The sequence below is a fragment of the Bubalus bubalis genome, chromosome 4 (assembly GCF_019923935.1).
Source record: "Bubalus bubalis isolate 160015118507 breed Murrah chromosome 4, NDDB_SH_1, whole genome shotgun sequence".
NCBI lineage: Eukaryota > Metazoa > Chordata > Mammalia > Artiodactyla > Bovidae > Bubalus > Bubalus bubalis.
In genome coordinates this window covers 86,283,068-86,309,806 of record NC_059160.1, presented here as the reverse complement: position 1 = coordinate 86,309,806, position 26,739 = coordinate 86,283,068, and the positions used below count along the sequence as shown (strand labels likewise).

Sequence of the window (26,739 nt, the reverse complement as noted above, 5' to 3'; positions counted from 1 at the left end):
AGGAATTTTTCAATGATCAGCTTTTGCCCCAGCCATATGAAAACTTTTGGTCAGTCGTTAGTAATGTGAAAGGTTTCCCAGGAAGAGCAGTGGTAAAGAATCCACCTGCCAGTGCAGGAGATGCAAAGAAACGCAGGTTCAATCCCTGGGTCAGAAAGATTCCCTGGAGTAGGAAATGGCAACCCACTCCAGTATTCTTGCCTGGAAAATTCCATGGGCAGAGGAGCCTTGTGGACTGTAGTCCACAGGGTCTCAAATAGTTGAACACGACTGAGCGACTGAGCATGCACACACACAGCAGCACGAAAGCTTATATGACAGCCAGATGAAATGGAAGACACAAATCACTTCTGTTGCTCTTAGTTCAGGAATACCGGCTTATGTTTCTCCTCCAGGAAACCTAACTATATGTCCAGATGTTTACTTGGACAAATAAGGGCACAGTTATGCTCAAAATAAATGTTCAAATAAGTCATTTTTGTATCTCAAGTCATTCTTCCTGGTCTGTCTTTTAGACGTCAACTCCCGCTGGAGCCTCTTAAACTATTCTGGGATCTGTGGTAACTAATTAGATACCTTATCACTTCTTCTAAGAATCTAAATAGGGAGGTGAATTTTTCTAAATCTTAGTCCCATTAGTGCTAGATTCTGTTACAGGCTAAAGCAGTCTTAGAGTTTTAATATATACAGAAGGTGCCTCTTAGTGACAACTTAGAAAAAGCTTTTTGCTTTATATTAGCTTTCAGTCTTGGAAGGGAAGATGTATGTGTTGGAAGGGATGGAGAAAAGGGTCTTCAGGGATTGGCTGTCAGACTTACTATGGGGTCATTTGGTTGGAGGTGTGGCCTGATGGCTCTCAGACATGGGAGCAAGGGGCTTGTCATCACTGTGGGATGACCTCAGTTTGCCAGTGTTAACTGTGGGGAAGAAGATAGCTGAGTTTCCTGCTAAAATCTTCCTGATCAACCCTTTCCTCCCACTTGGAAAAGAAAAGGAAGTGATATGCATGCGTGCGTGCTCAGTCACTTCAGTGGTGTCTACTCTTTACGACTCTGTGGACTGTAGCCCTCCAGGCTCCTCTGTCCATGGGATTTCCCAGGCAAGAATACTAAAGTGGGTTGCCATTTCCTTCTCCAGGGGATCTTCCCGACTCAGGGATCGAACCCAAGACTCTTGAATGTCCTACGCTGGCAGACGGGTTCTTTACCACTGGTGCCACCAGGGGAAGCCCTGATACAAGTGCATCATCTCCAAAGAAAGTCCACCCGAAAGAAAGGCAAAGAGGCTTCTGGTACAAGAACACCACATGGTCCTAGCTGGGGGAACAGATGTTTCCTTAGAATCTTTCTTTTGCTACTGAAGACCCAGTTCTTCCGGGCTGAGGGCCTTTGGTTAACCATTAGGTTCAGTTCAGTTCAGTCGCTCAGTCGTGTCCAACTCTTTGCGACCCCATGAACCGTGGCATGCCAGGCCTCCCTGTCCATCACCAACTCCCAGAGTTCACTCAGACTCACGTCCATCGAGTCAGTGATGCCATCCAGCCATCTCATCCTCTGTCGTCCCTTTCTCCTCCTGCCCCTAATCCCTCCCAGAATCAGAGTCTTTACCAATGAGTCAACTCTTCGCATCAGGTGGCCAAAGTACTGGAGTTTCAGCTTTAGCATCAGTTCTTCCAAAGAAATGCCAGGGCTGATCTCCTTCAGAATGGACTGGTTGGATCTCCTTGCAGTCCAAGGGACTCTCAAGAGTCTTCTCCAACACCACAGTTCAAAAGCATCAATTCTTCAGCGCTCAGCTTTCTTCACAGTCCAACTCTCACATCCATACATGACCACAGGAAAAACCATAGCCTTGACTAGACGAACCTTTGTTGGCAAAGTAATGTCTCTGCTTTTGAATATGCTATCTAGGTTGGTCATAACTTTCCTTCCAAGGAGTAAGCATCTTTTAATTTCATGGCTGCAGCCACCATCTGCAGTGATTTTGGAGCCCCAAAAAATAAAGTCTGACACTGTTTCCACTGTTTCCCCATCTATTTCCCATGAAGTGATGGGACCAGATGGCATGATCTTCGTTTTCCGAATGTTGAGCTTTAAGCCAACTTTTTCACTCTCCACTTTCACTTTCATCAAGAGGCTTTTGAGTTCCTCTTCACTTTCTGCCATAAGGGTGGTGTCATCTGCATATCTGAGGTTATTGATATTTCTCCCAGCAATCTTGTTTCCAGCTTGTGTTTCTTCCAGTCCAGTGTTTCTCATGATGTACTCTGCATAGAAGTTAAATAAGCAGGGTGACAATATACAGCCTTGACGTACTCCTTTTCCTATTTGGAACCAGTCTGTTGTTCCATGTCCAGTTCTAACGGTTGCTTCCTGACCTGCATATAGGCTTCTTAAGAGGCAGGTCAGGTGGTCTGGTATTCCCATCTCTTCAAGAATTTTGCACAGTTTATTGTGATCCATACAGTCAAAGGCTTTGGCATAGTCAATAAAGCAGAAATAGATGTTTTTCTGGAACTCTCTTGCTTTTTCCATGATCCATTGGATGTTGGCAATTAGGTAGACATTAGTAATTATCCCTCCTACAAGGTATGTATTTTGAAAGGTCATACTCTTTACTCAATAGCTCGGGGCCAGTGGTAATATGCACTCTTCTCCCCAGCTCAGTCCCAAGAGGGTCAATTGAGCAGAGGACAGAGTCGCTCCAGAAGAGCACATGGCTAATCGTCAAGTTCCGCCCACTCAGCCCCTAGTTGGGAAGCCCAAGCTGCGCGTGCCACACAGAAATAAATCCGCTGTGGCCTGGCACAGGCGCATGTGGAAATTGCCGTTTAGGCTTCAGTGTCACCGTGAGTGAACTCTGAGTGAAACTCAAAGCCTGCTTCCTCAACATAAATATTATCTTACAAGATGAAAGAGAAATCATTGCACAGTTGTGTCCTGTGTCTTACTCTGTGGCATATCAAGTCATGTTCCACTGCTTATCTCAAAACTGCTCCATTGCTTAATAAAAGCTTGCTCTCAGCTTTTCATGTCCCTCAGCCAGAATAAGTAATAAGGGACTTACCCTCTTATTCACCCTCTTCCTCCAAGATCTGAGTCAATACATATCCAGATGCCCTTCCTTACAGTCATACATACATTCCTCTTTATTAGCTGGTCAGTTGTACCTTCACCCAAAGGGTTAGGTTTTCTGATCTTTCTCCCAGTATTTGTTTTACCTCTGCTGAGCCCTGTCACTCTCTTATGTTTCCTGGCCAGTCTCTGGCCATTCATTTTCTCTGCCCTTGACTGTCTTTGCTCCCCCATTTATCTCCCCATGGTTGAAACATAGGCGAAACAAAATGCTGCAAGACAGGGGAAAGCTAAGAAGCTGTCTTTCTGCTTGGGGCAAGGGAAGGCCCCTGAGGAGGTGGCAGCTGAGCAGGGGTTCAGCAGGCACGTGGGATGTGGGGAGGTCTGGTAGGAGGCCCTTGCAGAGAAAACTGCTCAAGGTGCCAAGCACTGCCCAACAGTCCTTGCCAGAAAAATAATTGCCTTAACTACTCAGACATGGAATCAATTGCACAAATGCCTTGTTTCCGGGACATTTTTCCCAACATCAGGAAGTGAATGGTTTCATCTAGGAGACTGGAATTTTGTTCTTATTAATAAATAAGCTTTATTTTCAATTCTTATGTCTGTTTTAACCAAATGATTCCAAACTGTGTCATCTCCCACATCATTTTTAACTGTGCTTTTTCTTGAGGAAGGTTCGGCAATGAGCCAGATGTACTAAAACAAAAACATGAGTTCATCATTCAACAAAGTCTTTTTATTACAGATGATTGTCAGAATTTTCCCATCCATTAAAGGAGGTTCTTTTAAGAGACACTGAGAGCAAAAAAAAAAAAAAGTGAATTATCTCATTGGTTTAATTTATTCAAAAATAGCCATAGAATAAATAGATGGAAAGAACCCTAGACACCATTTGCCTTTATATTATAGGCAAGGAGTCTAGGAATGGGAGACCTCAAGAAAGGTGCCCGAAGTCACGTCACTGACCTAAAGGTCGCTTCATGCCTTCCTCTCCCAGCCCCCACCCCTCCCTTCTCACACCTCCTCACTCAGATGTCACAGAAAGTGTACCATAGACCACAAAAGCTTTCTTTCACAATGTTGTTTTAAAAGTCACCTCAATTGAAATGATTCCAGAGTGCCATTTATATTTAAGCTTAGAATTACATAAAAGATTTGAATTCTTGGAGTTACAGTCCAATGAGCAATTCTTTACTTGGTAGAACATTTTTATTGAAGATGTTAAGGAGGGTGTGACTAATAGGTTCCAGTATTTGGATTCTATCAGTGAATAGTGTTAACCTATTAATCAGCCTTGGCCTTTCTACATTTTAAGGTCAGAGTCTTTATAGTTATCACAAGACTTATTTTCTTTGCTTTAGGGTACTTTTGACTTCAGTAACACTGCTGTCTATATATTCAATCAACCTGCTGTTGATCTGTTCAAAGGAAACAGGTAAGCTGTTTGTAAAGCTAAAGTGATAAATTCTCACAGTGACATTTTGAACAAATGATACTCTCCCTGCTCAACAACTTGTTTATTAAAGAAAAGCAGTACTTTGACCTGTTGTCACTGGAAGACCTATAGTGGTATTTACTTAGTAGATACAGGAACATATAAATGAGCTTGTTATGAATAGTAAGCAAATAACATTGCAATTTAAAGAGAACCCTCAAATATACTTGCTTTTCTAGTTTAAGATAACTTCATTTTAAAGACCTTGGTTTTTCCTCAAGTGTTTATAAATTCAGACCAAGGATCCCATGCTTTTATATTATAGGCTCCAAGGTTTTAAAAGTAAACAGAGCTTTCATTCTCTTTTGTGCATATTCCAAGGAGAAAATGTGACTCCCAAGCAATGTGGGCGTCAGTGTGCTGTGAAAAGACTTTAAGTTCTCTGGGCAGTGTAATACCTGACGTGTTTATTTTCTATTCCTGGGACACTGGATTATGTTTGTAATACTTTGACTTTTACGTTAGCTAAAACCACATTGGCCAACCATTACTGTATATAGATGACTCCATTTAACTGGAACATTTTGTAATAAACTGTGGATCTAACCATTGTCTAGTTTAAACATCAGTCTTATGAAAGAATAAACAGAAGTTTAATTATAGTCTAACCCAATTTCTTTCTGTGAACCTTTTGAAAAATGTGAGCTGAACTGTTACAAAGAAGCATAAACCCATTTTTTTAATGAATGGTTTAACATTTTAGTATTTGTTCAGATGAGCCAGTTGAAGACTTTACAATTTTGCTATAGCCAAATTATTCTCTCGAAAATATTATCTGATGCTTTCTTTTGTGAGTGTCAAATCTCTGAAATAAAGATCAAAATTCTAATGTCGTGGTTATTACATGTTTTTATGTTATTATATTTAGAACCCCCAAGGCATTGTTGGAATATTATTATTCCTTGTTAGCCTCATCAGTTCAGGTAATTCATTCAAAAGAAACCTTTCTTCCCAGCCATCAGGGTTTTTATTTTTAAAACAAATTTTTATTTTAATGATATACACTAGACCTGAGAATAAAATTAGAGTGGGACTTTCCCCCCAGTAAAGTAGGGAGATTTTTGAGATAATTAAAATAAAAATAAGGCTTATGACCTAATCATTTACTTGTAATGCTTTTGTAGCCAACCTGAAAAAAAAATGGTGGTCATGTCTGACATTTTTAAAAGTCAACAAGTTGTTTTTGTTTGTAATGAGAATGCCTTAATCCTTACAAAGCCAAGAAGACTATGTATATGATTTTTGATAAAGACACAGTAACTTGGGGAATATTCAATAGAATGGTGAAATCTTGGCTATTTTTAATGTAGGTAACTCATCACTTTTTCTGTTCTCAACTATGGTTTTTTAAACAGGCTGCATGGTTTATGAAAAGCTGGGAGAACAGGTCTTTGGTACCACAGGGAAGCTCGTCATCTTTGGAGCCACCTCCCTACAGAACACTGGAGGTAAAAAGATTGTTTTTTCTACACATTAAAGTTGTGAATGTTATTACTGTTTTTTCTAATCTTAGTGGTTGGGTGGCCACATGAATTTTAACACAATTCAAACAGTATCATTCTCATTGCTAAAATTGTGCAATGAAAGTGAAGCAGAGACAGTAGTCACTTACAACCAGTTACACTTACAACCAGGGGTACTTGGACAGTGTCTACAGCCATCTTTATGTCCTACTGAAGGTTAGTCTAGAGACAGTCTGGTGACCTTTGTATAGCTTGCAACATGAGCCTCAGTATCTCCTTTCTAAAAATGTTCTCATTTTCTTCTAGCAATGCTGAGCTACCTCTTCATAGTAAAAAATGAGCTACCTTCTGCCATAAAATTTCTAATGGGAAAAGAAGAGGAATTTTCGTAAGTTAGACTGTTGTTTAAAAGATAACTAAAATGTTTTTAATTGAAATGAGGGCTAATAACCTAAGTTTTTGTTTTATGAAGACTGCAGAAACAGAATTTTCCCTAGGCTGTTTTTTCTTGGTTTGTTGTTTCTGGGGGTTTATAAATGAAGGAAGCAAGGAGAACCATTTGAATCTGAGCATTTAAAAGATAGATTCATCAGCCGTGCCAAAGACGCTAAGTCCTGCAACTTCCCAAGAGCTTGAAATCGACATCTAGTTTCTCTGAAATAGAACAGATATGGAGTATTTCTAATGCAGAAATAGAACATGCAAAATTAAGACCCAAAATTCTTCCTTAAAGAAGAGACAGAACATTTTGGGAGCAGAATTGACATGAGCCAGCCTCGTTAAAGATGTAGCTAACCTTGGAAAATGTTGCCTCTGCATTTGGCACACCGTTGTGTTTTGACTACCTCTTGTTCAACAGTTCTTGTTAGTCTTAGTTTCTCTGTCTTCTTTCAAGGGAGAATTGTAGAAGCCAGAGTTCCTAGTGTTCTAGCATCAGGATTCAAGGTCAAATACAAGCGATTAGGGAGTAAGCAATACCTACCTGTGGTGGCTTATTTTTTGACGATATTCACCAAGCCAAGCAAAAAGGAACTTTCTCTTTAAATAATTGATAAGACAATTTGTAAGCTGACAAAATGTAATGTGTGCATTCAGCTTTGAAGTCATATAAATAATTCAGAGGAATGGCACACTTAGCCAGTCGGGGAGAGCAGGGGAAAAGAAGTATCTCTTCCTCAGTCACATGGAGAGACAGATGATAGTAAATGACTAGTGGTTGGCTTAAAGTGTTTGGATAAAATCGAATAATAATTACCATTAAAAAAAAATTTGTTTTTAATTTTTAAAAATATTGTGAAATTTTACTTGTGAGAAAAAAAGTCGCTTTCTAAGAAAATGTGGCTATCTGCTTAAATGCCTTCCAGAGCCTGGTACGTGGATGGCCGCCTGCTGGTGGTGCTAGTTACCTTTGGCATAATTCTCCCTCTGTGTCTCTTGAAGAACTTAGGTAAGATCTTGCTTTTATCACAGTCTCTACAGCACTCAGATGAATCAGAAACCTAATAAAAACAAACAACTTTGCTCCCTACTTTGACTTGCAGGGTAAAGATTGAATAATAAATTGTAAGTATTAATGAGGCATGACTTTAATAGGGGATTAAAAACACTGGCTCATATGTGACTTTGTAAGCAGTCCCTCTTCTAAGCCATGGAAGGGTAAAGGGGGTCCTTGGGCCAGCAGCAGAAAATGCTCTGTCTAAAAGCCCAAAGTCCAAAAAATGGAATTCTCCTCATAGAAGGTCTTACACACTCTGATTGTTTAGATGGACAGAATTTCATAGCCATTACCAAGACAGAAAGTGGCTTATATTTTTACCCAGAGGAGAAGGGGACCACAGAGGACAAGATGGGTGGATGGCATCCCCAACTCAATGGACATGAATTTGAGCAAGCTCCAGGAGATGGTGAAGGACAGGGAAGCCTGGCAGTCCATGGGGTTGCAAAGAGTCAGTCAGGACTGAGTACTGAACAGGCAAAAATTGATATTATGAATCAGTCTTAAACGATCAGAGTCTAACCAGTCTCAATGATTTGCCTCACTGAAGGGAGAGAGAGAAGTGAAAAGTGGTAGATGATCACTAAGCCATATCCACTTGGCTTTGACATTTTTGCATGTGTGCTTATATTTGGAGACAAGAATCCCTGATGTTATGAAAATTTCATGTGTGAAATAATGCAGCCAGACCTCTATCCAGTCCAGTGCCACTGAAATGCATTTCCTTATAATTCTGGGCTCATTTGAGGCAGACATCTCAAGTTCTTACCACACCTCTGTAGCTGTTCTGTTAGGCCTGTAAGTGGATTTTTTCTTTAAAGCTACTTAATTTTCTGGTTTCTGAGTCTCTGTTTAAGCTTTTCTGTGTATATATAGCTCTTTTTCATGCCAGTGGAGAAGGACTCTTCTCCCCCAGAGGTGAGCACCGTGCAGCCCCCAGAGACCACTTAACTCTGCCTTTCTGGAGCTTATGGTGCTCAGAGATCTCCCAGGCATTCTAAGGGGAACAAGGTCGAGTGCCTTGGGTGCTCAGTTTATCCCTAGAAATCACTTCATCTCTTCTGTGCATATTCAGTATGCACACAATAAGTACATAATCAAGAACTATTGAATGGATCAAGGAGTAAATGGATTTGGCTATAGGAATTCATTAGAATACAGCAGCAGAGACCTATAGCCAAATTTGGGAGGCTCTTTTCCCCTGGACTCTGGAAATCTGCATTCTCTAGTGTGTCAGGAAGAACTGGAATCAAAGCACATACTACTGTATTGTTTTAATTTAAAGTCACCATTTTTTGCCAAATAAGATAGCCCTATCAAACAGAAAATCTTATATTCACATTAGCGTGTATGGATATTATTGGAACCCTAAACTGTGCTTGAAATAATGCATTGAAAGAGGTGATGGATAAAATAATCATTCTTTAAACTCTTTTTAGGTTATCTTGGCTATACTAGTGGATTTTCCTTGAGCTGTATGGTATTTTTCCTAATTGTGGTAAGTGCTGGTTGGAATGGTTGGCCTGGTTTTGCCATAGTACGATGCTACATAATAATTATGCATTATTGGGCTTTATTTGATAAAGTTTGATTGTTTCTCCTTTATTTTTTTTTAATGCCAGGTTATCTACAAGAAATTTCAAATTGGCTCTTCTGTTCCAGAGCTAAATTCAACAATTTCTAATTCAACAAATCCGGATATGTGTACACCAAAATATGTTACCTTCAATTCAAAGGCAAGTTTCTTGTCCTTTAGATATAAAAATAGGAGTTTTTTTACAAAGGACATTGTGTTTCTTAAACTTGTTTTAATTAAACTGTCTTTGATGCATTGATTCTCAAAGGAACAGGGTACCACAGGTTTCAAATGCCACAGTCCATTTAATGACCTTGAAGAAATATACAAATGGTGTATTTCATGCTCCCTTTTACCCAGTTTAGTGTAGGCCAACCTAAAGTATTCTCTGTGAAAAGCTCTTTCTGCACAATTATCTCAGCTCTGCTATTTCTTATAGTTCTTTAAAAACAAATTAATAACATCCTTAGCCCACTGTTTCTTCTTTTCTTAAAATTAATTTTTTAATAGGAGGATAATTCCTTTACAATGTTGTGTGGATTTCTGCCGTACAACTTGAATCAGTCCTGATATATGTATACCCCTTCCCTTTGAGCCTCCCTCCCACCCATCCCCATCCCACAGCTCACTGCTTCTATCTTGTGGTGACAGAAAGGAATACCTCAAACTTCCCCAGCTTGTACAGTTGAAATATAGACCCTACCACAAATTGGCACTTCAGGAACATTCATACGACATATTGGGGAAGGGTGGACTATGGAAACAGTCAGGCTTGGATTTGAATTCTCAGGCAAATTGTCAACCCCATTTGTAAAATGATGACTCTATTGTGTATCTTACAGGGTTTCTTAGAATGTGCCTGATACCTTGCTTGGGCAAAATTATAGCATGAGAAATGTTACTTTTCCCTTCTTCTCTGCCAGCTTCTTTTTGCATAAGAAGTTACTATATTGAATTATCTTTTTCTAAGAAACTAATTTAGTTTGATCTCTCACCTGCTGTCTTTAAACTCTGAAAGGTACCCCAAAGTAGTGAAGTGGTTTTCTTTTAAGAAAGTCATTTTCTTTTTAGATGCCATATTTAAGTCTGACTGATGCACCCCTTATAAAGCAGAGAGCAGTGAAACAAAGGTGCATGTTCTGGCTGTGTTGCCTTGCCTGTCTTGGAGGGAGCCAGGAGAACAGTGCTGGTCTGTCTCAGGATTGTGGGGACTCAGTGAAATAACAGAGGAAAGTGCTTGTAACCAGCTAGTGCCACATGAATACAGGTGATGCAACGCCTGGGGAACGTAAAATACAGCGTAGGTGAGCCTGGCTGTAAAACCCCTCTCTGCCAAGCGCATAATGTCTCAAGCTAGATAAGCTGTCTTAGAAAAGCTGCTCCTATTTTAGATATCAAAGCTCCCCTAATAACCAAATAATCCAAGGATTCTGAAGGGCTGTCAGATAAAAAGACAGCTCAGAAATACTGGAGCAATACAGTTTTTATGGTAAAAATGCCTTTCCGTAACGTTTATTTTTTCCTCCCAAATAGACCGTGTACGCTTTACCAACAATTGCGTTTGCTTTTGTCTGCCACCCGTCGGTCCTGCCAATTTACAGTGAACTGAAAGAGTAAGAGATTTGTTTAATTTTTTTTTTTCAAACTGAATCATTTTACAGCTCCTCATTAATAGGCAAGTGCTGTATCAAAATAAATGGACTCATATCATGAACTTCCATAGCCCCAGCTTCAACATTTACTTTGTCATTCTTGAGCAAGACACAAACCTGCAGTATATTTTGGCCATAAATGTATAAAAAGCATTTATTATGTGGGCTTTTTCTTATTAATTTGGTTTTTCAAATACTGTGTTACACAAGAGAGTTCAAGTGTTTGTGTTGCTTTATATTACTTGTGATTAGTTTGCAAATGAATAATGGTAATCTTCAGATTCATCTGTGAACCACTGAATACATTGTATATGATTTGCCTTTTGGTTTAGTTGGAAAAGGCTGGTAAAACAGGCATGAAGAAATGAATGTTAAGACCACAAACTGGACAGAAGAATATTGTTGTTCATTTTAAACTATTACAGTGATTATGGATTTGTTTTTGATTGCTCTTCTAAAGAAAACGAAAGGACTACTTATGAATTTCCTAATGGGTTCTCTTCTTAGCCTCTCTTATTATCAGACTTTATACATAAAAATATTTATCATGTCATAGTCTCTTTTTTTGAGATAACTGGTTTACAACTTACATAGGTTTCATGTGTACAACCTGATATTTCTACTTCCATACACACTACGTCCTGCTCACAAAAATATAGTTTCCATCCGTCACCATACAATGGATCTCCTTTACCCATTTTGTCCTCCCTCTACCCTTTCCCTGCCGGTAACCACGACTCTATTCTCTGTAGCTACATCCTTGTAAATTTATTCCTAGATATTTTATTCTTTTTGTTGCATTTGTAAGTGGATTGTTTTCTTAATTTCTCTTTCTGTTCTCTCATTGTTAGCATATAGAAACATGGCAGAGTTTTGTGTGATTTTTGTACCTTGCAACTTTACTGTACTTGTTTATTATCTCTAATAGTTTTTTGGTGGAGTCTTCAGGGTTTTCAGTGTATAAAATGATGTCACCTGCAAATAGTGACAGTTTTACTTTGTTCTTTCCAATTTGGATGCTTTTTATTTTTTTTCTTCCCTAATTGCTCTGGCTAGGACTTCTGCTATTAGGCTGAATAAGAGTGGTAAGAGTGGGCATCATTTTAGAGGGATAGCTTCCATTTTTCATCATTTAGAGTGATGTTTGCTGTGGGTTTGTCATTGCTGATATTTTGTTGAGGATTTTTACATCTGTATTCATCAGAGATATTAGCCAGCAATTTTCCTTTTTTGTGTTGTCTTTGTCTGGTTTTGGTATCACAAAGATGTTGGCCTCATAACATGTTACGAACCATTCCCTCCTCTTCAGATTTTTAGAAGAGTTTGCAAAGGATAGGTATTAAATCTTTGAATGTTTGGTAGAATTCACCAGTGAAGTCCTCTGGTCCTAGACTTCTGTTCTTCCAGAGGTTTTTGATGACTGCTTCAGTCTCTGTACAAGTGATGGGTCTATTCGCATTTTCTGTTTCTTCATGATTCAGTCTTGAAAGGTTATATGATTCTAAGCGTTTGTCCGTTTCTTCTAGGTTGTCCAGTGTGCTGCGTATAACTTTCATAATACTCCCTTGTAGTCTCTTGTATTTCGATGGTGTCTATTGGTACTTACTCTCTTCTGTGTCTGATTTTATTTATCAGGGCCTTCTGTCTTTTTTTCTTTGTAAGCCTAGCTAAAGGGTTGTCAATTGTGTTTGTCTTTTTAAAGAATCAGTTCTTAGTTTCATTGGTCCTTTCTGTTGTCTTTTTAGTTTCTATTTTATTTATTTCCACTCATTTTTATTTCCTTTCTTATACTGACTTTGGAGTTTGTTCTTCTTTTTCTAGTTTCTTTAGGTGTCAGGGTAGATTGTTTGACATTTTTCTTGTTTCTTGAAATAGGCATCATGGCATAGTCTTAAGCTCAGAAAAGATATACAGTATAGTTATCTATTTCCATTTTGAAAGAAAGATGATGTTACTCAGGATTGAATTCACTCATGATTGTTCCTCTTTCATTTTAAATTGATTCATGACTAAGTTTTGAAGTATTTACATCTACCTATCTTTGCATGCATTAGTCCTACTTTATGATCTTATATTTAAGATATTTAAAAATAAGATAATTAAAAGATATCTTTGGCATCTTTTAAACTTAATAGTTCTGCTTTTAGTTTGTAGTTTTCTTATGTGGGTACTTCTCAATTTGTCTTGTGTTCCATACTTCCTATTATGACACAGTCAAATGTCCTGCTTCTTGGTGGCCTACTCTTGAGTACAAGTCTTGGAGATTAATTGTTTGGGCAGCTAAAGAAACTTAGAGGTTCATGCAAACTCCCAAGATAAACTTGACCTAAGAGAGAAAGAGAGAGCCGTTCATTATCCCAGCTGTGAGTTCCTGGGCACTCATTGCTGTGGACACATACAGGCTTCCCTGAGGCTGTGTGAGTGCATGCATGCTTAGTCGCTTCAGTCAAGTCTGACTCCTTGCATCCCCGTGGACTTCAGTCTGCAGGCTCCTCTGTCTATGGGATTTTCCAGACAAGAATACTGGAGCAGGTGGCCATGCCCTCCTCCAGGGGATCTTCCCGACCCAGGGATGGAACCAGTATCTCCTGCATTGCAGGTGAATTCTTTACTCACTGAGCCACCTGGGAAACCCTCCCTGAGGCTATTCGATGGGAAAATCAGACCTTAAATAGCAGCTTTAGTGACAAAACACTTGGTCAAATTCTAGCTCAGTGCCTGATCTCTGGAGCCAAGGAAACAGCATTGGAACTTACTCTGCCTTTTTCCTGTGCATCCTGAGTGTGGAGATAGTATCAAACAAATGTTAAAAAAACACTCTCTGCCCTTCAGATGATAACTCAATATTCTTTCGAAAGAATGAGGAAGAACATTCAAGGCATTGTTTGTTCCATGGCTCTTTCTCTCACAATACCCAATCAGTGTAAAGAAAGTTATTGGAAACTGGCATATTTGCTATAATTACTGGGGGTAATTATAGCCGCTCAAGTCAGCCCAAGCCTGTTAGAAAGAAAGTTAAGTTCCATTCTTCAGGGTTAATATTTGTGCTTACATTCAATAAGATGGTTTTTAATTTTTCAAATTTCTTTTTCTTTGTTTTTAGTCGATCACAGAAAAAGATGCAGATGGTTTCAAATATCTCCTTTTTCGCCATGTTTGTTATGTATTTTTTGACTGCCATTTTTGGCTACTTGACATTCTGTGGTAAGTACCTTCTGTCACTACCTAAATATAGATATTAGTAAGTAAACTAGTAAAAATCAGTATCAAAATATGTACTGATATTTCAATGTGATAACCCCCAAAAGCAACAAATCTATCCATTGATTTTACTTATCTTTTCTTCTGCTTAAAGCAAATGGCTATGGTTCCTTTACATATTCATGCTGACTATGCAATAGAATAATTACCATAATTTTTTCTCCTAATACTGTCCTTAAAAAAAAATGCATTTTATAAGCATGTCACCTTTACTAAGGAAGGTTTAGAACTATATCAGAGAAGGCTTTCCTAATTGCTATTGTGAACTGGGTCATTTTCCATTAATAGAAAAGAGAGACAGAGACAGGTTTGGAAAGTGAGAAAGAGAAGAGTGCTACACTCATGACACTGTGCGTTAATGAATAATAAACACCTGATTGTTCAGCAGCAGGTGGAGCTTGGCTTCAATATGAAGCAATGACAGAGTTAAATGAAATCTGAAAAAGAACAAAGTTTCCTTTGTAACTTTTATTGACCCTGTATGAATAGTCTACCTTACTGCTCCTTCATCCTCTTCTATTCCAATCATCCTGCAATTTTATTTAACATCTTTCATTATCATTACAGTTTGGGAGCTGGTTTAAATTTGAATATGTAAATTTCACATTACATTCTCTATTAAATAACATTTCTTGGGGGCACTTTTTTTCATAAACACAAATGTCTCAAAATTTAAACACATTTGAGATGATTAATTCGGCCTGGAAAGGCTTCCCTGATTATACAGTTGTATTATTACCATTACCACAAGCCTCATAGCTTGTGGGACCATAGTTCCCCCACCAGAGATTGAACCCAGCCTTTGGTAGTGAAAGCGCTGACTCCTAACCACTGGACCTCCAGGGAATTCCCTAATTACCATTTTCACAAGCAAGGGAGAAGAGCATTATCTAATGAATCCATAAATACTACATTTAATTTCTGCATAAAGATGGTGTTCTCAAGTTTCCTGCAGAGTTGCAGGGCTTGGGGGTGGGTAAAGGGAGGGAAAGAGAGAGAGAGCGAGCCTAATATTAGTTGACTGGTCTCACTGTTGCCTTGTTTAAGCTATGGTTTTTTTGTGGCAAATCCATTTTTTTCCCACATAGAATAGAATATCAAAACCTTTCAGTACTCTTAGAGAAAAAAAGCTCAGCTACTTTTAGATGGTTATGAATTTTGAATCAAGGAAATTAGAACTAAGGAGATTTTTATTATAATCTAGGATCCTTTTTCTAAAATTGAGACCTGTCTCTGGCCCAGACTGTTAGATGGAACTGGAATTCCACACCCTGAACCTTGAGATGGGAAGGGAACTATCTCTTGTCAAAGGAGTGGATTTTTGAGTTGGAGACAAAATGGCAGAGTAGAAGGACCTTGAGCTTAGCTCCTCTCCAGAGCACATCCAAATTACAACTAACTGCTGTATAGTCATTGATTAAAAAAAGACAGGAGTGGGCCTTCCTCGGTGGTCCAGTGGCTAAGACTCCATGCTCCCAATGCAGGGGGCCTGGGTTTGATCCCTGGTCTGGGAACAAAGTGCCACATGCCACAACTAAAGATTCTACACACAGCAACTAAGACCTGACATAGTCAAATAAATAAATAAAAATAAATCTTTAAAAAACAGCAATTATTCTCTTAAAAAGGTCAAGAGTGAGCTTTTTCTTGCTCAGTGACTGCTTTTCTAGCTTTGCTTGTCTTTGAAATGACACTTTCTAAAGTTCAGTGTTAAGAAAAAGTTCAAAGTGGTATATAAGCTTTATGAGGAAAGCATATCTGGACGAGGAGAATGAGTTCCTTGCAGCAGTGAAGTTCCATGGGCACTTTTCTTGGATGTTGAGTGATAACAGAAGTCTTTGAAAGAGGCTCCAGGTGGCCTGCAGCCCACTCAGCGAGACTGAGGCTGATGGGCATTGTTGGATGAGTGGCACCAAGTTGAAGAGAATCTAGATGAAGAAGGGCTTTGTGTTTCAACCATATGGTATGCCTAACCTCAGCTCACTCCTAGGTTTAGTTTAGTGTAAATTACACTCTGTATAATTTCTGCTGATTACTCTTACACTCTTTTTTGCTGCAGGTATGGGCAGGTGGGGCATGTCTCATATGAGGGACTTTGCTCTCCAACTTTATAAATTGTTGAATAGACACCTTAGTTCCCAGAGTATTGCTTTCCTTGCCTCCTTTAGTTTACAGATCCTTTGTGGTTCAGGAAACCCGTCACTCCATGATAATTCTTTTGTCTTGTTTTAATGCCTTTTCACATTCCGCCTCATTTTAGAAAGCGTGCAGTCCGACCTCCTCCACAAGTACCAGAGTAAGGACGACATCCTTATCCTGACGGTACGGCTGGCAGTCATCATGGCCGTCATCCTCACCGTGCCCGTGTTATTTTTCACGGTGAGTAAAAGGCCTCAGTGCAACCTGAGAAAAGCTGAGGGCTCCTCTTCCATGCTGCCTTCAGGAGCCACTTGCAGATCAAGGCTGCTGTGGGGAATTCCTGCATCATTGAAACTGCCTGAGGGAAGGATCTCAAAGGTCTTTGGAAAGAAAGTGGTATCAGTGAGTTAGGGTAGCTTTCTGACGGATGAATCAATTCTGATTAGTCTATCCCTCTTCCTTACAGAGAAATGTAGATAGACTATTTGAATCCCAGTCATCCAAGACAGGGCAATATAGAAGGACCAGAAGAGAGTGCTCAGTCACAGATTAAATAGAAACTGTCCCCTGCTCCCCGCCCCCTGCAAAAGAAAACTACCTACTCATAAAGAAAAGGACTTGCCATCTTATGTCCAGCCCCGTGGTTTCCCAGCCGTTTAAGCCATCTATAAACTCACGAGGTGTGGACTGAACATGTCCAAATGCCTATGCCCCAATCCATCCATAACTGATGAGAAACACGAAAGGCATCAAGCTGGAGGCATGACAGGACCTTTTGCTTTCTTTTTCTGCAGGTTCGATCTTCTATATTTGAACTGGCTAAGAAAACAAAGTTTAATTTATGTCGTCATGTCTTGGTGACCTTCATACTCCTGGTTATTATCAACTTGTTGGTGATCTTCATACCCTCCATGAAGGATATTTTTGGAGTCGTTGGTATGGCTTTCTGACCTGCTGCTTATTCTATGATAGCTCTTTAGAAAGTTAAACTTTCACAATGATAACCTCAATTTTTCTTATTTTCCAGGCGTTACATCTGCTAATATGCTTATTTTCATTCTTCCTTCATCTCTTTATTTAAAAATCACAAGCCAAGATGGAGACAAGGGAACTCAACGAATTTGGGTATGTCTCATGCCAGCCACTCTCATTTTTCTGGTTTGTTTTTCAATGAACTATGCCAGGTAAATAGTCCATCTCCACCATCTAGTACTTACAGTGACCTCAAAAGGAGGCAACCATCCTAGTGTTTGCCCATTTGGGAGATTTAAAATGTCATATCAGGATCTTCTCCATTCCCTCAAAATATCTTCAGGTTCTGCTCCTTTTGTGTCAGAGTGGCCAGCCAAGAAATTAGACATTTATCATCCTGTGTCTCTCCAGGGTGATGCCTTTTCATTAGCAAGATCTGAAGTGGAAAGGGACTCAAAAATTTTCTGCAGTCCACTGTTTCTGTATAGTCCCTGGTCCTGTAACTCCATCCTTCAGCCCAGGGAACCTGCAGTGCCTTAATTGAAACAGCTGAGTTAGCATTGAGTCTTTTTATAATTTGACAGAAATGCTTTGGAGCAACAGACCTGGATTCAGAAACTACCTTTCTATATTGGAATTCTTGTTTCCAGGTCTGGTGAAGTTCAAGGGCATCTTAAAGGTGGTGCACTTGGAGACAGTGAGGGAAGCAGGGGTGAAGTGGCTGCTACATGAGTACCTTCTGGAGCACCATTATGTTTGGCCTCGGAGAAGGCTTCTCAGCCGCCCCCCCCAGATAGTGTAAGCACTCCAATCACAAACGTTACCTGAGTCAACAGACCCCAATGAGGGGCGTAGGCACGGGGGAACATCCCTGTGTATTTAGAGGGAGCATCGTTGATGCCACTGGAGCATCTACTTCCCCAAAAGGACTATCCCTAAAGCCGTAAATCTCAAATCCTTCTAAATCTGACCAGTGGGGGCTTCATGAGGATAGAGAGGAAGGAGCAGTCTTCTGGTCCCCAACTTTTGTTTTTTGGGGAGGTTTTTGACTAAATTTTGGCAGTAAGCTTAAGATTCAATCTGACAGTGGTAGAGACCTACTGATCACCAATCTCTGGGCCTCTCCAACCTTGCTCCCATTATAAAACCACTGGGAGTTATCTACCACATAGCATTAAACAAGAGATCCAGTCTATGTAGGGGCTCACTGGGAGTTACACCAGACCGGTGATGGTGAGCCTGGATGCAACCCTCTCAACCCCACTCTCCGCCCCCTCCCCTTCCCATAACTCTGTCTTCTCCTCCAGACTCCAGTCCAGCCCGCCCTGGCTCTCTTGACACTTCATCCTTCTCCTTGAATTTCAGCTCTCATTGGAAACTCTCAACACGAAGCAATTTAAAAGCTTGTGTTCTCCAGATTTTAGATTTAGTAACCTGCCCCCTGGGCCTTCATCAACCCTTGAAAGCACTTAATTTTGTATACCCATTTCCTGTCTCACTCGATCAAATCTACTCTGCTTTTAGATATCCTTTTAACACTTTTTCAAACAGAAATGTTTACCTGCCAGTGATAAACTAGGCTGGCTGATGACATGACCTGTATGTTGTCAAAGGATGATCTTTTTTCTTCGTTTTCATCTTTAGTCTGAAAGAAGCTAGCAAGAGTAATACCCAGTCAGTTGTAGAGCAGATTCACTCTAAGATGACCATGAAGTCAAAGAGCAGAATACAGGGGATGGTTGTGCACAGCTAGTTTTTCTTAGTTTCCCATCCTTGGAGAATCAGATACACACAACTTTAGAAAGAATCTCACAGTTCAGTAATAGATGTAACCAACCAAATAAAATATGAGGGGACATGAAGAGAGAGGGAAATCATTTTTGTTTTTTCCCAGGTGTACATGGGAAATGTTTGCTTCCCTGAAAATAACCCTTGCCTTTCTGTTACTCCAGGCTGCCCTTTTCTTGGGTCTGGGAGTGTTGTTTTCCCTGGTAAGCATTCCCTTGGTCATCTACGACTGGGCCTACTCATCAAGTGGTGACGAAGGCCACTGAGACCAGCTGAGAAAAAGAGTCAAGTTACCACGCATCAGCAACCCTTCATCACTTCCTCTGCAAGTTTACAGAAGCAAACAGAAATTTACAAGATACACAATGAAATAATACTTTGGTAGCAAAACAAGAGACCTGTTTCTATCATGGTTCATTCCCCTCCAGGATTCGGGGTCAATTTTAAGATTGTGGATTTTTTTGGTTCCAAATTTCATGCAATCATATTTTCCAGTACTTTCCACAGCTGATTGTTTTTCACTCTACTAACTCTATTTTTTTGTGATTTCATCGTCTTAGAACTCTGAAGACGTGATCATCCATCGTGTTTATTTATTGTACATCCAGATTCTGAAATAATTTTCCTACTGATGTTCAGCTTATATCTGTACCTTTTTAGCAGAGAAAAGAATCTTGAATTGTATATATTTATTTTGCTTTACAGAAAAAAATGGTTTCGTAAATAATTTGCCTATTTTGGTTAAAATAGCACATAGGGATAATCAGATGAGAGTCACAGGGCACATACCCTTGTTGGATCAGAGAATGCCCAATATTTGAGGCAGCTCTGATCACCTGGCAGGTGAGCTTCAGCAGCTCATGGCCTCGCTGGCATTCCATCCACTCTGTGCAGAGACCTTCTCTGGTGAGTGTTCTCAGCTCAGAAAGGGGTGGAATGATTCTTACCTTGGTAAATATACTGAACTACACATCTGGGTTATCTAGCAAATGAAGTTTTGTTTCCCTCTTTGTGTCAAAGTTACTCTATATAATCGGAGTCAGCCTTTGTTGGGGAAGACCCACGACACCTTTATAACAAATTGAGAAACAAGAGTCCTACAAAAAGATTGTCCAAAATGCATGAGGAAATATTTTTCAGATGCAGATAACCTTCAGCCCAACATCTGTATTGTTGAAGGGGGAAAAACATTTTCTTAAATTATAAACCCAGCAGCTTCTACTCATGTCCATCAGCTTTTTGCACAGAAAATCATGTGTATCTAACCAAGGATGATCTAGGGAAAGTAAGTCCTGTTTTATATTAGGTACTTTAGGGGGGTCTTTAAAAAATTTGTTTTATATCTATGAAAGTGAAAGTGTTAGTTGCTCAATTGTGTCCACCTCTTTGCAACCTCATGGACTGTAGCCTGCCAGGCTCCTCTGTTCATGGACTTCTCCAGGCAAGAAGACTGGAGTGGGTAGCCATTCCCTTCTCTAGGGGATCTTCCCGACCCAGGGATCGAACTGGTGTCTCCTGCATTGCAGGCAGATTCTTTACTGTCTGAGCCACCAAGGGAACCCAATCTGCCTGCAGTGCAGAAGACCCTGGTTCCATCTCTGAGTTGGGAAGATCCCCTGGAGAAGGGAATGGCTACCCACTCCAGTATTCTTGCCTGGAGAAGTCCATGGACAGAGGAGTCTGGTGGACTATAGTCCATGAGGTTGCAAAGAGGTGAACACAACTGAGCGACTAACACTTTGTATCTATAAATTTAGGTTATTGCAAATACAAGATTTTTGTACCTTAAATAAGCCTCATTCCTATTTCTTCTCTACTAGCCATCCATCCAGTCTTGAAAAAGAGCCTTCAGAGATGATTTTGAGGACAGCGTGTGATGAAAGCACTGTGTACCTTTCTCCCCCAAGATGGGGACTTTGGTGGCAGTGCTATCCCTCTCCTCATCCCTGGTCAAGGGTGGGCTGTCACTGCCCACCTGATGTGACCCACATAGGGGACAGAGTTGCTGACACTCTTACCCCAGCCCCTCTCCTAAAAGCCAGTGAAGGAAATTCCTGAGAGACTGTAAAAGCAGAGAAGTATGGGGCACGGTAGCTTGAAAAGGCACTGGGGACAGGATAGAAACCCAGTACCACATTCCCCCTATGCTGGGCCATCACCCGTGCTTGGATTGTCTGTATCACACAATGAGAAGCATGTGTACCCTGTGAGCTAGTCTCTTGAAACAGGACTTGTGTTATATCTACATCCTGGTTGAATTCAACAAACACATCAGTTCACTGAACAGATTTCTTATCCAGAGATAAGTAGCCTCTAACCACAGGCTCTTGGCAGAGTTTTGAGGCACTTAACTCTGGGCTCTGTTCCTCCCGCACTGAGATCCCTGGAGGCCTCCATACTTACCAGGAGTAACACGGAACTGTCCCCTCCCCTTTACAGACTAATATCCCATACAGAAAGCAAGCATCAGGGTCATTCCTGACCCTCCTGGGGGAAAAGGAAAGATTATTTTCTGCCTGTCTTAGTAGTATCATCATAGCTTCTAATGTCATGCTCCAGAATTACATCCACAGAGATTAGAGTTCAGGTATTTAGAAATGAGTACCTACCTATGTATGAATTCCTAACCCAGTGAAACCCACACCGTTTCTGTCCTTCTCAGCAGTCTTCCATAGATAAGCAGAAGAGAAACTCAACCAAACAAGATGCCTGGCCCTTGGACCTTGTCAGGGGGCACCCAATCATGTAATAGCTAGATAGTGGATGACCCTCCATTAAAAAAATAAAAATTTCATTTGCAAGCTATATTAGGCTACTTCCCATTTTCTTAATTAACTTATAAAAATTCACTTTCTGCCCATACAGTTTAGAAGATTATCATTAGCTCTTGGGATGTATAGTGATATTTTTGGATCTTTGAATTTTATGTGTCAGAACAGGGGATTCTTTAAATTATTTAAAATATGCTTATTTAGAGGAGGCTTGGGATGTGTAGTGATATTTTTGGATCTCTGGATTTTATGTGTCAGAATGGGATTTTTTTTTATTATTTAAAATATGCTTATTTAGAGGAGGCACTTGTTGATGTCTGCACTACTACAGGGTTTTAAAACCTTCTTTGTACGTTTATTTAAGTTTATTGTTGACTGAATATAATAGACCCTACTGTAATTTGTCAGATATCAGTGATTAATTTCATCATTTGCAGTCCATGGGGTCGCTAAGAGTCGGATATGACTGAGTGACTTCACTTTCACTTTTCACTTTCCTGCATTGGAGAAGGAAATGGCAACCCACTCCAGTGTTCTTGCCTGGAGAATCCCAGAGACGGGGGAGCCTGGTGGGCTGCCGTCTCTGGGGTCGCACAGAGTCGGACACGACTGAAGCGACTTAGCAGCAGCAGCTGTAAAGTGTACTGTTCTTATTCTTCTTGTTCAGAGTAGTGAACCCGTAGCCAAAAATACATGTACCACAGATGTTAGGTAGAATTTAAATCACACAGTCAAGTGCTGTACAAGTTTTTCTGCTATGTGAGTAGACTAACGAATTTTATACCTTAAGCCTTTGGGAGAAGCACGCTTTCCTTGGGTAGATGGGATCTCAGCACCAGTGAACAGTGCTAGGTTCGTGCTTTGGGGTATGAACTGTTCTCTAGTTGTAATAACATAGCACACTGCAAATCCCTAATTTCCTTCATGTTACTTATTGAAAGTGAGGACAGCAGCATATGTACAGGAAAGAAATTCAGCCTTGTTAATCATAGGCAGTCCGCAATTTATAAGCTAGTGCAGAACCCCAACTTACAGGCAGAGCATAGTACAGAAATGTCGGTTGTTTGCAACCTGGAATGTATTTTCCTTCAGAAACCAAGTTATACATGATGGTTAGGCCCCCCGACCAACTAGAAAAGATGATCTAAACTCATAGTTTAGCTGAAATAGGGTACTATATTAACAAGATTGCTAAGGAATCTAAGCAATGAATACGATTTTGTTTCCAGCAGATGTTTGCTCAGAGTTGCTGAGAATCCGTCCCTCATGTTGTTAGTGGAATCTGGATCAACCACTCCAACCTCACACTGCCTGCTGAGTGGTGGCACCAGAGTAGCCACCAATTAGAAGTGCCCAGAGTGGCCTACAGCTGGGTCCCTAGCAAAGGAAGGGGACCAGGTCCAGGGCAACCAGAGACCTCATAGGAGGAAGAGGGTTAAGAAGGATGAGGGGTCCTCTGGTGGGCCATACATCACCAGGGACATTCTCCGCTGCTACCCCTTCTTTTCTCTGGAGGCTCAGGCCTGGCCTGCCTGCTTCTGTTTGTAGGACCTTTTGCTCCTGGAGTTTATCTCCTTCACTCCCACTACCATAAATGATGTCACTGTGTAGCTTCTACTGCATGCCAGTCGCTGAAGCCAGCACATAGCACTTTTAATGGATTTAGTGCTAGGAAACCATAGTTTAACTGCCCAATAGTCCAAGGGGTAAAAACCTCTCTACCCACTTTTCCTCTTATATTTGCAGACTCTGTTGAGAAAGACATACATGGGTGATGGCCATGGAGTTTGGGGTAGACTAATGGCTGTGATAAGGTATCATGGTTTTTCAGAGGACACCTCAGACAGTCACCCCAGAATTAGCTTCTTTCTAGAGTTGGATTCAAGCCTCCAAGTCAGTGTTCCTCAAAGTGGGGATCCCCAGATCAGCAGCATCAGCATCACCTGGGAACTCAATGGGATGCACATACTCAGGCCTCAGCCCAGACCAAATAAGATCAGAAACTTGGGGGGTGGAGGTCCAGCAAACTGTATTATATAATCACTCCCAGTGATCTTGGCACAGGTCAAGTTAGAGACCCACACTGAGCCAATTCATCTCACCTTTTTCTCCCCATTAGTCCTATCTGTCATTCTCAGACAGTGGTTCCTGGGACTTGAGGGATAAGAGTGGGAACCAGGACTTAGGGAGGGGAGAAATGCAGCCCCCTTCCCACTGGAAATGCTGGTACAGGTGCATCATTGCAAATAAGGCTGCCTGCATGTGGCCTGAGACACAGTAAGGTTACAGTTTTGGCAGCTGTGAAGAAATGAAAATGAGGTGTTTTGGATATTTTTTTTTCTTTTTTGAAAGCAATTAAAAGATATACCTTTTATTAGAGGAAATACTGAATTTAGGTCAGAAGTTTCTCTAGAATGTTTGGGTTCATCATGTGATAATCAAGCCTATCCTCCCTTTAAAGGGAATTCTCTGCTGAGAGAGGCTACAGAAAAGCCTTTGAAAAGGTTAGTGCTCCACTCTTTCAGCGAATCAGAGTGCTGGATGGCACATCTTGTTGGGTCGGGGGTGGGGAGGAGATCGGTGAAATGATCAGGTATTTGATTTTATGCCTTTAGTGCAAAAGCCATCAGTTTCCCTCTGTTTTTCAATGTAAGTTGGCTTGAGGCTTAGGATGTAAACCTTAAGAATATAATTCCTGCATTCTAGTTCATGGTAAACTTCTATCCACTTTCAAAATAAAGATTGAGATTTTATCATTTGAGGATGTTAATGTTTTCCTTAGGAATGGCAAATCTGAGAATCTTTTAGCAACACCATTCCTGTAAAATACAGTGAATTATTTATAATGATCTAAGGTTTTCAGATACAAATTTGGGGACCGGGTGACTAACAACTGAAAGATACCACTAAATCTTAAAGGAAAAGTTCTTGAAAAGCATATAAAAGTCACAGGGCTCAGACCTCCTTCTTTAGAGTTTTCTGTAAGGAAGGACTGTGAAGCTGGGCCTATATGCATACAGGCTTGAATTCGTGTTTTTTAAAGGAAGAATCTATGCAGTTGAGGCTTATCGTAGGAAATACTTCATTTGTATGTAAATACATTGTAAATAAATAGGAGGCTGTATATTTTTGAAGTTGTTGATCCACATTGAAATAGAAGTTGCTAGTATCTGCATATCAAGAATAAATGTCTTCATTGATACTAGTGGTTTTGTTTGGGAATTAGAAAAATTTACATTCTCTCCCAGGTAACATAGTTCTCTTAATGTAAACTTGGAACCTACAAATCTTGTTTAGAGAGAGAAATGTCTGAGAAATAGTTAACGTTGATTTCTTATACTGGTATTAAGATTAATTATTTCAAAGCTAGTCCTCTGAGCTACAAAAAATAAGGAACATTTTAGACCCAAATTATTGCCATACAGAAATAGAATACCCAAAATAACAAGTTGTTTCTTTGCAATACTGTTTCACTGTTAACACTGATACTACTACACAGTATTTATGAAAACAAATGTTGGGGAGGAGGAATTTTTTTTTTTTTCCAAAATTGAATTTCTGTTTCCCAAACTTTGGTCCCTTTGAAAGGGAAAGAGCTGAATATTAGACCTGAATATTAACTGTGAGCACAAATTTGAAAGAAAGAAGAAAAGAACTATTATTTATCAAGCTTTTGAAAGTCTTGCATGTTTGCCTTTTCAGTGTCCACGCCAACATAGGATGTCTTAAGTAATTTTTTTTTTTCCCCAAAGACTTGAATCTTGATCGCTGTTATGTAATCTACTCTCTAGAGGTCAGTGTATTCTAGACTTCATCTACCTGTAGCATACCACAAAACTTTGTAATTCATGGTTGATTAAACACATAGTTTTGTTTTTTCCCCCCAGGATGTGGGGTAAATAAAGACATGTAAGAAGTCCTATTGTATAACTTCTCTGTTAACATAGTTTTTAAACATTAAAATGTGGAATAAAGCATTTATGAATTTTTGTGTTCATTCTTCTAGGGTGCAATACTAAGGTGGCTCAATGGCTAAGAATCTGCCTGCAATGCGGGAGACATGGGTTCGATCCCTAGGTTGGGAAGATCCCCTGGAGGAGGAAATGGTAATCCCCTCCAGTATTCTTGCCTGGATAATCCCATAGACAGAGGAGCCTGATGGGGAGCCATGGGGTTGCAAAGAGTTGGACCTGAGTGACTGAACACGCACACACACACTAACTAAAAGGGCAAGGGGGGGTAATTGGGTTCTTGCTACACTCACTAGGTGGGATTGTTGGAGACAGATTTGCCACACTTGTCAGTGTTTTGGGACACTGAGAGTTCATGGAACCTTGTATTCAAGTGTCCAAACTTTAAAAAATGCTTCCAGTTCTACTGGTAAGCAGAAATGCATGTTTGTTTATGGCTTTAAAAATAATCTTGTTCCTGTGACAATGTTATTCCAACCAACTGAATTATTTACAGGAAATTGAGCATGTAATAGTTCTTCATTACTGGTTGGGACATAGACTTGGATTACTGTGATACTGAATGGTTTGCCTTGGACATGAACAGAGATCATTCTGTCATTTTTGAGATTGCACCCAACAACTGCATTTCGGACTCTTTTGTTGACTATGAGGGCTACTCCATTTCTTCTAAGGGATTCTTGCCCACAGTAGTAGATATAATGGTCATATGAGTTAAATTCACCCATTCCAGTCCATTTTAGTTCACTGATTCCTAAAATGTTGATGTTCACTCTTGCTTTCTCCTGTTTGACCACTTCCAATTTATCTTGATTCATGGATCTAACATTCCAGGTTTCTATGCAGTGTTGTTCTTTACAGCATCCACTTTGCTTCCATCACCAGTCACATCCACAACTGGGCATTGTTTTTGCTTTGGCTCCATCTCTTTATTCTTTCTGGACTCAGTTCTCCACTAGCATATTGGACACCTACCAACCTGGGGAGTTCAACTTTCAGTGTCATAATTTTTGCATTTTCATACAGTTCATGGGGTTCTCCAGGCAAGAATACCAAGTGGTTTGCCATTCCCTTCTCCA

At 40.2% G+C, this 26,739-nt stretch overlaps 1 protein-coding gene across 2 annotated transcripts in view; it reads left to right on the top strand.

The window, feature by feature from the left end:
* Positions 1-25,666, top strand: part of SLC38A1 (solute carrier family 38 member 1) — a 78,615-nt gene extending 52,949 nt beyond the window's left edge. Inside the window, exons 6-18 of one of the 2 annotated variants that reach the window (XR_006640959.1) lie at positions 4,439-4,512; positions 5,928-6,020; positions 6,342-6,423; positions 7,400-7,482; positions 8,970-9,028; positions 9,153-9,266; positions 10,640-10,719; positions 13,862-13,962; positions 16,280-16,398; positions 16,953-17,094; positions 17,186-17,283; positions 19,083-20,281; positions 20,621-25,666. Coding sequence is in view for 1 of the 2 variants with exons in the window: in XM_045165453.1 (XP_045021388.1) it covers positions 4,439-4,512; positions 5,928-6,020; positions 6,342-6,423; positions 7,400-7,482; positions 8,970-9,028; positions 9,153-9,266; positions 10,640-10,719; positions 13,862-13,962; positions 16,280-16,398; positions 16,953-17,094; positions 17,186-17,283; positions 19,083-19,184 (1,147 nt within the window). In the remaining variant the exon portion in view is untranslated. Of the gene's footprint in view, positions 1-4,438; positions 4,513-5,927; positions 6,021-6,341; positions 6,424-7,399; positions 7,483-8,969; positions 9,029-9,152; positions 9,267-10,639; positions 10,720-13,861; positions 13,963-16,279; positions 16,399-16,952; positions 17,095-17,185; positions 17,284-19,082; positions 20,282-20,620 lie in introns of those variants that run through there. The other variant, XM_045165453.1, reaches the window with a different exon arrangement.
* The last annotated feature ends 1,073 nt before the right edge of the window (positions 25,667-26,739 follow it).